This window comes from Phlebotomus papatasi, chromosome 2 (assembly GCF_024763615.1).
Source record: "Phlebotomus papatasi isolate M1 chromosome 2, Ppap_2.1, whole genome shotgun sequence".
Taxonomy (NCBI): Eukaryota; Metazoa; Arthropoda; class Insecta; order Diptera; family Psychodidae; genus Phlebotomus; species Phlebotomus papatasi.
In genome coordinates this window covers 65877893-65893594 of record NC_077223.1, presented here as the reverse complement: position 1 = coordinate 65893594, position 15702 = coordinate 65877893, and the positions used below count along the sequence as shown (strand labels likewise).

The following is a 15702-nucleotide window of genomic DNA, read 5'->3' as shown; positions in this document are numbered from 1 at the left end:
ACAGATCGGCATGTTGAACATGACATTTTCTTTCACAAAAATCGGTAGATCGGCACACTTTTAGCGAAAAATCGGCGGATTTAAGTGTCTGTCAGTTGCCTCTTATGAAGTATATCGTTTGTCTAAGCTCGTGTAACATTATAAATTTCCTACAGGCAATTCCAGTCAGTAGTAAATTTTAATTTACTGTGCTCTGGAAACACTAATCTTGTAAACTTACTTGCGGCAGACCGGCACGAGATCGACAGATCAGTACTCGAGTGAACCGTGAGCGGCACATTTATCTAACCCTTGTTCTCAGATATTATTTAGTAGATTTATAATTGGAATTGTTTAAAAAATGTTTGCTTTAAGAAAAGAAGTCAAAAATCCATTGATGATAGTATTTCCTCCGCTTGAGGGCACTCATTTTCCCGCGAATGGCACTAGTAACTGTTCTGAGTTTTTAGTTATAATATTTTAACTTCGAAAACTTCAGGCATGTTTATTAAAAATTCACGGATATTTTTTCGATGCTTGTGACACTTTCGCGCATTTTTCAATTTAGTGATATTCCATAGGTTGAAAGTTTACCTCTTTCTCAAATTGAAATTTTTGAATTTGAAATTGAAATTTTAATTTTCATTTTCGTTTGATATAAACAGACCGTTTAAAAACAGGTATGCCAGTGCTATTACAATTTTTTGTATTAGGTTATATATTATAAGACATCCTGAATATCATTTCCAAATCAGTGTCGATCTTACAAATTCCAGGACACGTATCTAATTTGATTACAAATGTTACAAATCAAGAAAGACAGAATTTTCACAGTAATTAATTTGCTAGATTACTTGTTATATTTAGTTGACATAATTCACAAATTTATAAGGAATTAGAAAAAAAATTATCTTGTTCCTCTTAAGTTTCTTTAAACAGTTGAACAAAGATTTATTCTATATCTACAGGAGTGTATTGCAAAAAGTAAACAATTTAAGTAGTAGTATAATTTAATACTAGACAAATTTCTCTTATATTTCTATTAATAAGGGTAAATGTACCAAATTTCTGCGTTGCTGCAAGTTTTAAGTTTTAAACGTAATATCTTTATTAAAAATTACAATTTTTTGTTATTTATTTTTCAGGAGTGTTTTTGTGAACTTTTGTAGATGGTTTATTGTCTTTGTTTTTTGTTTTAAACTATATTTAATACATTTTAAAGTAAATAAAAATATAGGGGAAAGCGCGTTAACTTCGGACGATTTATGCTTCGCACAAATCATTTTTTTTCATTGTGTTATAAATTAATTTTCCCCATTATAATATTATATTTTAATGGCTAGTTCATGCCTCATATTTTCAGAAAAGAGCTATGAGTGAAATCCATAAGGAACATGGAAAAAAATTTAATTGTCCGAAGCTTCAGTCGTCTGAAGGTAGCGCGCTTTCCCCTAAACATTGCTTTGGATAATATTTCGGACACCTTGATTTTCATAGTTTCTTCTTTCTTTCGGAATTCTTCCAAAGTCTTTTTCACATCATCTCGTTCGTAGAAGGAACGCTTTTCGTTATTTTTTTTTTATTATACAATCTCTAGAATATGAAAAATTAATAATCTATGAAAATTTGAGGAAGAAAAGCAGTGCACGATATTGCAATCTGGCCGAAGTTTAGTACATTACACTCTATAGTATACTTTTTTCTCAATCAGTAATCAATTGAATATTTAATAAGATTAAAAACGGAATAAATTTTCTATTCCACTTCGTAATTCGTAGACAAATCTCTAAGTACTTATATCTTCAAATTGAAATATTTAAGTTTAATATGTCAAATCATTGTCTTATTTAGTAAATAAAACTAAATTGGTAATAAATAAATTTCTTCAAGTTGTTTTTAATTTTATCTAATTCCAATGAACTTTTAAATTTTTAAATAATGAAAATCTTCAGGTAGTTTTCCAAAGGTACCAAAAATTTGAAAATCTTAAAACATCTAAAAATATGGAAGTATGTCCTCTCGATTGCAAAGGTTCGATATATAACAATCGCAATATTCCTCAGCTGGAAATAAATATATAATAAAATCTACAATTGAATTTCACTGTAGTTGCAATTCCAGCTACAATAAAATGTGAAATATAATATAGTGTCTGAAGAATTTATTAGTTTATGGTACTGGAGAGTTATGTGTTGCACATTGAAAGGCCCTAATTGCATATGGCATTAATTAAGTCGACATTAATAATATTAAAGTTTTACTATGCCATACGCTAATGCGTTTCTATTGCTTATACACTTAAGATGGAGAGGCGGGGCTCGGAGTAGACAAGTGATGATGGAAAAAAGTCTACTTATGATGGATAGAAAATTATTTAATAAAATATCGCATATAAGATTTCGAGATGTAAACCTCAAACGTACCAGCTTTTATTGTATTCACATAAAAACAGTCTTTCCTTTTTCTTCATGTTGTTGGTTAATTTTGCAAATTTAGCAAGAAGATTGCATTGTCTTTCCATCTTGTTGACTATTATTGTCTCGTTGGTACGCAATGGCTTCTTCGTAGGATGGAAGACCATCAGATTTGAAGACGACACTATCAAATGATGGAGCTTCCTGGATTTGATTTGACCGCGTCTGACTTCCTTCAATGACATAGATACTCAACTCATTGGATTCTGTTTCCACTTGTCTCTTGCGATATTGACGAACTTGTTTGATACACCAATGAATGAGTAACTACATAGAAACATATCGTCACCAAATTTATTCCATTTTATATAGTTCTGAAAGAATCACTCACCAAAAGCACAAGAAGGAGTAAGACGCACGCAAACACAACCATAAGTCTCTCTGCCAGGGAAAACACTTGCATCGGGAGATTTTCGAACTGTACTAAAAGTTTCGTCAACCTCTCTTTTTGGTGGCAATGTGACCCATTTTATCAGGCAAATGATAAGATAGTGAATGATAAAAATGTCTTATCAAGGCATAATAATTAATAAAACGGATGGGTTTGTTGTGAGTCCAGAATTCACAAGTCAGTATCTTTTGTGTTTTTGGATAGATTGGGTTCTTGATTTGTTGTTACCATAGAAATTTTCCCACTCGGAATTTTATTCAAGCATCATACCGACTAAAAAATTAATTTTGTTTTTAATTTTTCTCATCGAGATATTCAATATTAAACTTGAAAGATTTATTGTTGCAAATGTGAAGTTAGATTATATAAGACAATTCCCAAAATAACCTTATCTTGCACGTGCGTTTCCCGTGAAAAAAACAATGCAATGAAAATATTGTTTTCAATGTTCATTTAAGCATTGTAAAATTGTGAAATTCTAAGTATTTTACTCAAATCTTTCAGAACTGCTAAGAGTAATGGATCATTAGAATTTGAGTGAAAAAAGCACATTGCAAAATGTTCGGACTCATGATTTCCTTGATATTCCAGAAAAATTAGTTTCCTCCTATTTTCTCTCAATATCATGACAAAGAGAGCTTAAAGCTTTACTCTTTAGCTTTCTGGTGTTTGTCAGAGATATATTTTTTTCTTTTCAATTTAAAAGAACTCAATTCTTCAATTTTCATAGAAAGTTTCAAAGGCTTTCGAGAAAACTTGAATTCTTTTAATTTGAAAAATAAAAGTATTTCTTGGGAATATTGAAAAAGCTGAAGAATCGGCAAATCCGTTAGATAGCAAACTACGGCTTAAAGCTTTACCTGAAAATTTTCGGACAATCTTCTAATTTTACAATATAAGACAACGTAAAGATGTTTGGTCCTTCTATATTAGATTAAACATTCTGAATTTTTATTTAATTTTATTTTTTCGGATTCCACAAATTTAAGGTTTCAATAACTCGAAAATGTACCCAAAATAACGTTTCAAAACATCCCAGCTTTACGGAATGCTCGAAGTAACGAGATAGAGTTATTCGTTAATCATCTTTTTGCATGTTTTTCGGGTGTATACCGGTTTATTAACGATTGAATCCATTCACAAATCGAAAAACAATTCTGAACTACAAAACTAAAAATGTGCATTTTATAATGTTCCTGTCATTAGTAACAAGCTTACGTACAAATAAAAAGGGATAATTATTGTGAAAAATAAATCAATGACGATTACTTGACCAATTTATTACCGATCGGAACTGATATAGCCAGATAAGATATATCAAGATCTTTTCAAAAAAATCAAATTGAATTAAATCGGTTGAAAAATGAGCCCTCCAAAAAGTGTTTACCGTTGATCTTTAATAATTCAAAATGGCGAATTTCTCGGTCATACACTGAGAAAAAAAGAGGGTGCGATTAACTTTTTTTCCTCGTAACCTTAACACTTTTTAGGTGTAAAAATTTATCAACATTTTTTAATGTTAATTTTACACCTTTTTAAGGGTAAAATTAACTTGGAAAAGGGTAACTTTAACCCCTAATAGGGGAAAGTCGTCTGCCTTCAAACGAAAAATGGAGTTTCAAATTTAAGATTTTTTTCTGAAGAATCCACAAAATGGATTTTATTTTCTACTACACCAAAAAAATCTCTTGTTCATTCGGCGTATATGATTACCTCATTTAGCACTCGCAAGTCCTCAGTTTTTCCTTCTGAGGAAATTAAAAAAGTGATGTCGATTTGTATGAAGGCAGCTGGCATAGTCTGCCTTCAAACGCGAGGCAGCTGCCTTTTAATGTTTTTTTTTTCACTGAGAATATTGAATCAATAAAACTAAATGGGCTATAAATGATTAGATTGAAGCCTAACGCACTCACTAAAATCATCACTGCAGTCAAAAGACATTAAACAATAACTTTTCTTCACATTTTTCTGAAGCACTGTTTTGCACATGAAAATTTGGAAGAAAAAGCCATTGAAGTTGAAAATTGTCAACTTGAAACATCCCGGCCGGAGCAAGATAGCAGGTTATAAGTATTTGTATGACGTTCGTCAGAGAAAAGTAGGAGTTCGATTTCACATGTTTTGATGTATGGAAAGATAGGATTTAAAGGCACACGACATTAGCATTTAAAGGCTGCTGCAGGGTGATATTTTCAAATTTTTGCCACCCACAAAAATTGTGTCATCTGAACCAAAATGTATTAACAGAAATATTAAGCCTGATTAACCTTCTATGTCTCACAATGGAAGATTTATTTGTAAAATGATTTTTACTATGAAAAATCACATGATTTGTGGAACATCAAAATTACAGTTTAGAGCTCATTTTCATTTTTTTTGATCTAGCATCTAGGAAATAGGAGCTAGGCTCTCCATTTTTTGATGATTTGTGAGGACGATGGATAGCTACCTAATAGTTAATAGAATATAATTTATGCTTTTGAGAACAACGAGAAAATCGCAACATTTGAAGGCTGCTGCATTTAAAGGCAGACGACTTTCCCCTACACCTAAAAAGGGTAATATTTACACCGATTTCGGATAAATACTGCAGGATAAAATTAATATTTCCGGAATGTTATTTTAACTTTTTCGGATTTCTCTCAGTGTAGGTATGTTTGGACGAAATGTTCGCCTGGACTACCTCTAAGACATATCCGAATGTATTTTAAAAAGCTTGGACCAATTTTGGGAAAAACCGGAAAAACATGGTTTTGGAGGAGTTACAGCGGTGTGAGAGGACAAACAAAAAAGAGTCCGGAGATAACGTTTATTTTATTGGGCGACATCGAAGACCGCAAGTTGTTATATATTACCGTTGAAGGTCCAGAACGATGACATGTTTGAAAAACAGTCGATTATAAACTGCTCTCTCTTTGAGTTCGAGCAATAAAATGATAAACAAATCTTTTTAACTGCTCAAACTCCATGAGATAGCTGTTTCCACAATCCAAATTTTATTCGCGTCCTGGTCAAAATCCCGAAAGACAAATCCCGAAAGCAAAAATTCCGAATGCCAAAATCCCGAATTCTTAAAAGTGTCATAGCTACTCCCAAGATTGCACTCACGCTGGATGGAAGCAAAGGGAAATTTCCTGTGTCTTGCGGAATTTTTCTCCACATTTTCCTCCATATAATTTTAGGATTTTGAGCATTCGGAATTTTGGATTTCGGGATTTTGGCTTTCGGGGTTTTGGCCCTTTCGAGATTTTGGTATTCAGGATTTTCACGTTCGGGATTTTGGCTGCCTCCGGTTTTTCTAACTTTGCACAAAATTGGCCCTAGCGATTTCACTTATTTTCAGATTTCAATGAGTCTCGGACGCTTTGCCACCCCTTTTCTAATTCTTTTTCAAATATTGGTTTTAAAACAATGCTTTCTCATCAGAATATTAAAATAAGTTCACTGGGAAAAAAAGGTGCGATTAACTTTTTTTCTTCATTACTTTAACACTTTTTAGGTGTAAAAATATATCAACATTATTTAATGTTAATTTTACACCTTTTTAAGGGTAAAATTAACATGAAAAAGGGTAACTCTAACCCTCAATACACTTAAAAGGGGTAATATTTACACCGATTTTAGATTAATACTGCAGGGTAAAATTAACATTTCCGGAATGTTATTTTAACTTTTTCGGATTTCTCTCAGTGTCAGAATGTCTACAAATGATCGAGAAATAAGTGATCATAAGTGATGAATTTTACATGTATTTAGCGGTTTAGGAAGATGCCATAATTGCTCCTTCACATCAAAAGAGACTGCTTAAGACAAATTTTAGTCCACGTTTTATTTTAATTGAGCAAAACTATTATAGGTATAGGCAAATGACTGGACGGAGTGGACCATAACCAATTCTCTGACTATATTGCCGTCCATTTTGAGTTCAAGAAATATTATAATTATCCATATTATAGGTAGGATATTTCTATTAATTTCACAAAACGTAGCATAGGAGAGGTTATCAATTAGGCAGCTTTATTAGCTCTTTTATGCTATGTTGACATAACGTCTAAATTATTATGTTTTCAATATTAATATAGTGAGAACTAAATATCCATTAGAATTGCAGAAGTGTTTTTACTGCACGATTTTACATACCTATATTTACAAATTAACGAGAAATTATTTACAAGAGAAAAAAAACAGAATGAAATGCAGAAAGAGAATTCAAATAGAATCAAGAGTCACATATAATATGTTATGTAGATATGTTTTTTTTTGTTCAATAGTGGCAATATAAGACAATTTAATTGAAGATAATTAGATTTTGATTGGCACTTTGGAAAATGTTGTCTAATATGGAGCACAAACTCTTGCCGACACTCTTTAATGCCTCTCTCGATCACATCTTTGTGCCATTAGAGACTCTGAGCATTTAATTGCCTTTCCGAACTCATTTCTCGATATGTTTACAGCATTTTGTATATTAATTAATTCACTCGAAGGGATTTTTTTTTCTTAATTTAAAACAAATTCAAGAATTTTTATCCATTTGGGTCTTATTTTTTCTGACACTGGCTGCATGTATTGAAGTTTCTGTCGGACTTTTTTTTTCTCTTTTTTCGAATGCCCCATGGTGGGATTTCTCCCGAGGAATGTTCATGGGACAAATCTGAAAATTGAGACAAGAGGGAGAATTAATGATAATTAATATAGCAATAAATGGGATTTTTGTCATCTCTCTTCCATTAACATTCAACTTTGTGTATATTTTTCCTGTCTTGCATATATGGTAAAATTTTTACACTAAATAACTTCCCAGAAATGGGAGTGTTAGGGGAAGAGATAGAAGATGTAATAAAGGGCCAGTATAAGATGCAATAAGTGAGAATAGAGACATAAAATATCGCACAGAGAGTCTTTCGTTAAAATAAAATTGATTTTTTTTTATCTGAACCAACAGTCGCTCCCATGGAGAAAGAAATGAATATATATACGAAAAATCTCTATTAATAACTTTATAATTATAAAATATATAAACAACCGCATGCATCAACTGTAAATAATTACTTTGTGTATTACTTCAAAGGAATTATAAAGAAGCGGGCATGGATGCGAGATGGTTGATGGTTATTTTTGAGGCAACCATGAGAGAGGAGCAATTCCTTATAAAAGTGTCTGTTTAAATAAATACACACAACTTCATATTTTTATTCCTTTCAAGAAAAAAAAAGAAGATAAACCAATATTTTTTTGCCTTCTCCCTCGCACACGCACAATTTCCTCCGCAAGATGCGAAAGATGAGGAGGCAGCAAAAAATAAGAGGCAAGAAAAAAGAATTTGTTAAATGTAAAATAATAATGATTTCTCAATATACATTTTCCTCTTTATCTCTTGTTTCACCATCATAAGTCAACTTTTGGGTGGATTTCTTTTCAAGTTTTGAAGAATGCGAAAATATATAATATATATTTTTCTAAACCAAACATCACTTTCCTCAGCTTATTCTTTTGATGTAAAATATTTGTTTTCAAGTTTTGTTTTCAACTTTGTTTTCAAGTCGAACTTTTTATTATTCGACTATTTTTTTTTAATATTCTTTACTCTTTGTATTTAAAAAAAAAGCGAGGGCAAAGCGTCCCAGCTTTGTGGAGTACTCGAACTCATGAAAAAATGTTCTCCGTGTATTATCTTTTCGCATCCTTTTGAATACACACCGGTTTACTACTAATTAAATTAATTCATAATTTTAATAAAAAAAGCTATTCCGAAATAAAAAATTGCTTAAGAAAAGAACATTTTAGAATATGTTAGCATGAGTAACAAGCATATGAACAAATAAAAAATAAATCCCAGAAAGGTATATCATTTACGAGTACATTTACCTATTAAGTCCGATGCAACCGGTTTGAAAATTTCAAGATCTTTCAAAAAAGTCTAAATTTAAGCAAATCGGTTGAAAAATAAACCCTCCAAATTAGTTTAACTTTGACTTTCGAAAATTTGATATCGAAATGTTTTTCGAACATAGGTATTTAAGGACGAAATATTCACCTTGACTACCTCCAAAACTTCGAAAATGAAAAAAAAATTAGGTTAGTTTTCGAAATAAAGTAAAAACATCTTTTTTTGGAGGGGAAGGATATTGACTTATGGGGGTCATCGAAGACCGAAAGTCGAAACCTCTTACCGTTTGGCCTCTAGCCGTATCACAAGTTGAAAAAAAGTTGATTATATAAATTCTCGCTCTTTGAGTTCGAGTAGTAATAGAGAAAGTAGTGAGGATGTGAATGGAAATTATATGAATATCGTAATGTAGAAGATGGAGTTGTTACTTATTAAAACACATTAACATAGAACATTATCATAGAACTTTGTGTTGTATGTTAAGAAATTTATCAGATTTCCGTTCTGATTTCAACTACTGTTACAGAAGAAATATTGTCCTGTTGCTAAAACGGGTGAAAAAAGCTTTTGTAAATATCCTAAACTAACTACTATACTTAAACAATATAACTACTTCACTGATATGATAAAATCGTCCTAATTACAAGAGTCAATTCGCCAATTAAAGAGAGATTCGAGAATCTATTTCAAAAAAGATAAAGAACAAACTTTTTGCTTATTTAGAGCGTTTACAGCCGAAGCTTCTCCAAGAGGATACACATTTGAAGATCGGTTGCGAAAACCAAATTAAAATGCATTATTACTTCTACACTGAGAGAAATCCGAAAAAGTTAAAATAACATTCCGGAAATGTTAATTTTACCCTGCAGTATTGATCCGAAATCGGTGTAAACATTACCCTTTTTAGGTGTATTGGGTGTTAAAGTCACCCTTTTTCATGTTAATTTTACCCTTAAAAAGGTGTAAAATTAACATTAAAAAATGTTGATATATTTTTACACCTAAAAAGTGTTAAAGTTATGAGGAAAAAAAGTTAATCGCACCCTCTTTTTTCTCAGTGTAGTTTCGTCCATATGGTGGCTGACGTGTTGTCTGTTCGAATTTCAAAGTGTCGCGAGTGTCAACATGCGTCAGTTTCCACTTTTTTGTAAGGAAAATGAAAATAACGAGAAGTATAATGGATATAATATTCCTGTTCCGTTATCAAATACCTTAATAATCACAGAATGATTCCCTTGACCTTACTGCGGTATTTTATAAATTTTTATAACCTTGCGTGAATTTTTGGTATAAAAATTCGAAATTGTGTTTGAATTTCGAATTTCAAGACCATAAACGACTTTTTGTGCAAATAGAAACCAGTTTAACTTTTAGTTGAGACATTTTCAGAATCAAATCCCGGTTGTAAGCACACCGATTAAATCCGTAAGAAAGGCCTCATATAGGGGAGACCGGGGCAGATATAAACATGGTAATAAACAAGTGATATATTTTGAAAACTTTTAATTAAAAAGAAAATCGTGAATTCACGAGAAAAATCATATCAATAGAAAATATATTGAAAGGACCACCATAAAAAAATTTTCTTTTTTTGACCCAAACTTTGAACTTTCTTTTGAGAAAATGAACTTGCCACTTTAAGAACTTATGTCATGACTAATAGGTACCATTTAAAAGTAGTTCAAAGAAAACATGTCATGTTACTAGCATTTTATTAGATACATTAAATAAATTCAATATTTTGACAAAATCGCCACTAAAGTGTTCCCTGTCCAACACGTGCTCATTCGCCCCTAAAAACTGTTGAGAAGTACTCATGTGGGTTATGTCAATAATGCATAAACTTATATTCTCGTAACTTCTTTTCTGTAATTTATTTATTGGTTTTACGACCTGGAGTATTTGTTTTTTAACTTGTACCCCCAACCTTTTATGACCTGTGGGCGGGGCTTATTTTTTATGAGAAAACCCTTTAGGTTCCATCCGTAATTAAAATTCTAAGAGAATCTTTTACAACTAATTTGACCATAATATCAAAAAGTGGGAAAAAAGCGGCCCTTATAGTTGAGGGAATTACATAATTGGAACCTGCTTCTGAAGGGGCGTGGTATTATTAACTTTTTCTTCATCTCAAATAAACTCAATTTTGTATTTAAATATTCTACATTAAGAGTTTCTTTTCGCGGTTTTTATAAAGAGCGTATAGTTTTATCGAAAAAAATATAAACACTTTTGGCCATATAAAATGGTATGCAACAGATCAATACTTCGATAAAATTGGTCAATACGAGTTATTTTAAGTAAGTACATAAACAAGATAAAAATTAGAATATGGGAATGTCCAAAACTTGTGAAATATTCTTGAAAAAGGTATATAAAATGAGAAATTTGTAAACCATCATGGTATTTTCAGTTTACGATCACATTTTACTTTTTTTCCGACCATATGGAATTTTTTACTAACTAATTTGAATTTTTTATTTACCAATTTACTAATATACTGACGAAAAATTGTATCTTAAAAAAACATATTTATCGTTAAAAAATAATTGGGCGATTGTTTGAATTTGGTCATTGAAAACCCCGAATTGATCATAAAAAGCTTTGACTTATACTTGCCAACTAGAAATTAGGCCCTGCCCACAATTAAATTCTAACTTTGACTGGGTATAACACCTGAAGAGGGCGGGGCCTAAAATAGGGAATTGAAGTTCAGCTTTTGCAAGAAGATAAATTACAGCTTCATGCATTTTTTGAAGCATGATAAACTTATCCCTTGTGTTGTTATGTATTCCAGTAACATTTCACTATCTCAACAATCCAATCTGGTACAAAATGCCTTTTTTCAAAAAAAAATTATTGTATGCTATTCATATGAATACTTAAAATTTACGATTATTATTTTATTTGAGCAGCACATGGAGTTTTTCATCTTCGTAGAAGAAAATTAATGCTACAGTGCACCACAAAATGCCTTTTTTATATTGATGTTGTTGCTCAGCAGACAAACACTTCAAAATAAAGACAATCTTTAGCTGGCTGTCTCATTTTACAATAATCCCTATATATGTGTAGAATATTTAAAATTTTAATATTATGTCGAAAGATATGCATCTGAAATGAACAATTCAGATGTTGTAACAACTTTAATTACTTTGGACTATTAAATGGTTATATTGTAGACAGACATGAGATTGAAATTTTGTATTAAAATAATATTATGTAGTTTGAGGAGATGCGAAAAAAATATTCAGTGGATTTTTTTTCTTTCTTGTCTCTCTAAAATGCTACAGTGTAATGTTTTTTTATTTGTGCTGTGTTGGCAATGCAAGGGTTTGAACAATGCTGCATATATTAATATGAAATTATATCTAATTAAATTCTAATGATTGAAAAATACTAGAAAGTTGATCTCAAATTGGGTCTTATGAATTACAAGAATATAATACCTAACATCGGTAAAATGTTATAACGCAATACCACTTACAATTATTGCCATGGAGAATATTAATAAATGTTTGGAATGAATCAAGGAATGAATGTAAAATTTGGCGCAATATTTGTCTGTACACGCATGTCTTTAATTTTTTTTTCACCTTCCATATGGACTTTTCTTCTTGCAGTCCAAAGTATTGATAGAAAGTGTTAACAGTTACATTCATTATTACTATAGTTTTTTTCTCCTTATTCTTCTCCTTCCACCTTATTATTTGTAGATCTATTTGGGAGATTTGTGTGATAGAGTGGAGACATGACTTATGGCCATATTTTAAGGATATATAACTGTTTACAGATTTAGTATTTCTTATTATGTTAAAATGTAATTTGGGCTTAGGCTACTGCTAAACATTATTTTTGATACGTTTAAAAAATCATTTATTGTGACCATACGAAATTCACCACTTGTGGCCACATAAGTCATTCAGGATAATTTTTGATCTTCTGTGTTACCGTTAGTAGTTTTGGAAATTTAAAGGTCGAAGGAACATCTATCGGCACGTTAAAAACTTAAATCAAGAGTTATTGCCACATTATTTTGTACCACTTGGGATATAATAGCTGCCTTATAGAACCAAGTATTAGACAAGTCTTTTAGTGCACTTTTAAAAGACTTAAAGTGAAATTTTCTGTTGCAATTCCTAGAGCAGCTCTTAAGATCCTTAAAAGTGCGACACTTTACTTATAGTAATCTCAGTGATGGAAGCAAGAGAGTTATAAGTAAATAAATAGATTTTTGGTTTTATAGTGCATTACTTAGGGTATTCTACAAGACTATTTTAAGAAAAAATTGCTGCTTGGGTATTAAAAATCGAAATATTACTTGCATTTTATTGAATAGGGGAAGGTTGGACTACATTGAGCTCGGGCTACATTGAAAATACTATTTTTTCGCAATTTTTTAAAGGAAGTTGAGCCTAGCCATAGTTTATTCTAGATTCTAAATTGTTTTTTCTGTCTCACTTCTCTAAATTATATATTGTAATATCCAGCTTTCTTTAGAAAACGCAAGAAATAGCATTTCCAATCTAGCAACGAACTCAATACAGGGAGTTCCGGCTTAAGTGAAAACGGATTAAGGGAACATGATAAGATTTTCCTGCTATTTGGAGCTTATTTATAAAATAATTTTCGAATTGTCCCTAAATGTATGCAACTACTTTTGACGCGGTAAATTTGAAGTGCATTCCTTATGATCCTTGACGCATAGAATAGGCTGAAAAATTGACGCCGAAAATGTTTTGCATACATCACAGTGTTTTCATAACTTAGTACAAAGATATCCCCTGTGGTTATGCAATTTTTCTGTGCCACTTTTGTTCAGTCCCAAGAATTTATTTGGTAATAGAACTCCCAGTATATCCCCATCTCCCCTTACATTAAATAAATTTCAATATATTTACGAAATTACCAACAAGTGTTCCCTATCGAACATGTGTTTTTATAACCCCGTCGCGAAAAGTTATACACTAAACCAATTGAACCATTTTTTTTTAAATATAAGTTTTTTTTGGAAAAATTGAAATACGGATTGACCTTTAAGCTTTTCTCTCCTTTAATCTCCCTACGACGTTTCGGAGGTTTGTTTCCTCCTTCCTTGTTGAGTTCGTGTTGGACAGTCCGCATATTGTTGTCCAGAGTTGAAGTCCAAGTGCCCATTGTAAGGAGATTCCCGCCTAAAAATTTAAAAGGTTTGAAAGACACTGGAGAGCGCATTTATCAAACAAGTGGGGTCATGTTTAGGGTCGTTGGAAAGGTCTTGGAATTTCTCATAAAACTGACCCGGTTCCAATCGGTTCTGGACTGGTAACTAACCAGTTTTGGGGAAACTGGGGCACCACCAAAACACGGGGTAGCACCAAACACTAATTTTTATTTCTAAACTATTTGGACTATCTCGACCATTTCTTCAGTGGACAAGCATCCCTATAATGCCTAAAAATTTCTATAATTCTTGTCCTCTGAAGTTGAATATCCTATTAAAAAATTGCAGTGTTTGGTGCTACCCCGTGCTTGGTGGTGCCCCAGTTTCCCCTATAGCCGATAACTAATTTTTATCCGAAAATCAATTCTGTTTACTTTTAAAACAATTTTGGAGGATCTTTTGAATGATTTATAAATCGATTCAAATCGGTTGAGAACCGTTAAATGGTAAATGATGCGAAAGTACTTTTGCGATATAGCATCTAAGCCACGAGTTCGAGCATTTCACAAAGCCTAGGACACTTTGCCACTCCTTTAAAATATAGACAGGCTATCAATATTTTTTTTCTACAAATAGAAAGCAAATTAATTTCTCTTTAATTAATTCTTTAAATAGAATTCTTGCTATGAAGATCTAAACTTAAAATTGGAGTAAAATGCCACTTTGGGTTTTAAAGTGTTAAAAAGACGCTGTACAAAATGAACAGTAAAAAATTGACTGACAAAAAATACTCCTTCCATTCCGTAAAAACCTGTACGTTTGCTAATACATTTTGCATGAAAAAATGTACTACTTTTTTCAGAACAGATGGAGTAGTTTTTTACCGATAGAATTATATTTTTACTGTTTTATGTTTTTTTTTCTTATAAGCGGTCTTCAGACTAAAGGTTTAGCCCTAATCTGGAAGGGCTAAAAATCCCAAATAACAATCAATTTTTTGGCTTTTCAGAGTCAAATAACTTTAAGAACTTAAAGATGTTAAGCCATATGGCTAAGCCTTAGATCTGAAGTCCGTATACGAAATTTCAAAATTATTAGTTTTAAAAATTATTGTATGATAGAATTTTATTATTTTTAGTAAATGACCATAAGTATGCACAGTACTGACCATAAGTCATGCCGTTACCCTATCCATTGATGTTATGTTTAATAATTTTTTGAATGTGGAGAAAATCTCCGCACACATTTCGGGAAAATTTTAACCAGTCAATCACCCAAAATGAATTGTTTGAGATTCAATAGTAACTGTCTTTGATTGAAAATGTAAATATTGGGAGTGAGAGAAAAATATGTATACGATGGAAAGAACTGAAAAACGGGCTTTTAATTTATTACTTATTATACATCTTACGACTTTTTTTTGTTAGTTGCATTACATTCAACTGAAAGATGATGGTATATGGACATGGACAATGAGTATGTTTTGTGATTAGTTTGTCTCGTTGATCAGTTTTCTTTTTTTCTTTTAATTTTTACTCCCAAGAGCCCTCCCTTCGAAATATTGACTTATGAAATATTTCTTCATCGTCTCCTGTTGACTCTCTTATTTATATTTCTCTTGTTTTTCTCCATCAATGTGTCTCTTTTTTTTCCATCATCTTGTAAGAAAAATTATTTCTCCCTTTAGAACTCTTTGCTCATAATTCTTTATTGTTGACCAGCACACACCGAGTTAATTTATTTGCGGGCTGAAGAATGAAAAGAAAATACTATGTGGTGGTATGGTCTGAATAGAGCTATAATAACTAAATATTTAAATAAATAT

General features: G+C 31.5%; 2 protein-coding genes across 3 annotated transcripts in view; one reads left to right on the top strand and one right to left on the bottom strand.

Annotated features, from left to right (window-relative positions):
* Positions 1-15702, top strand: part of LOC129803884 (protein bric-a-brac 1-like) — a 372561-nt gene that overhangs the window by 330766 nt on the left and 26093 nt on the right. The gene's annotated exons all lie outside the window — the stretch shown is intronic.
* On the bottom strand, positions 2336-2915 carry LOC129803912 (uncharacterized). Its single transcript, XM_055850791.1, has 2 exons — positions 2785-2915; positions 2336-2720 (listed from the first exon to the last, which is right to left on the bottom strand). Exons 1-2 carry the CDS (start codon positions 2854-2856, stop codon positions 2472-2474), a joined length of 321 nt encoding a protein of 106 aa, XP_055706766.1. The 5' UTR covers positions 2857-2915; the 3' UTR covers positions 2336-2471.

Excerpts from the sequence above, each read along its gene's own strand:
- LOC129803912 (XM_055850791.1), bottom strand. The coding sequence starts at position 2,856 with ATGCAAGTGTTTTCCCTGGCAGAGAGACTTATGGTTGTGTTTGCGTGC. Across the intron at positions 2,721-2,784 it reads TACTCCTTCTTGTGCTTTTG|TTACTCATTCATTGGTGTAT; the intron begins GTGAGTGATTCT and ends GTTTCTATGTAG.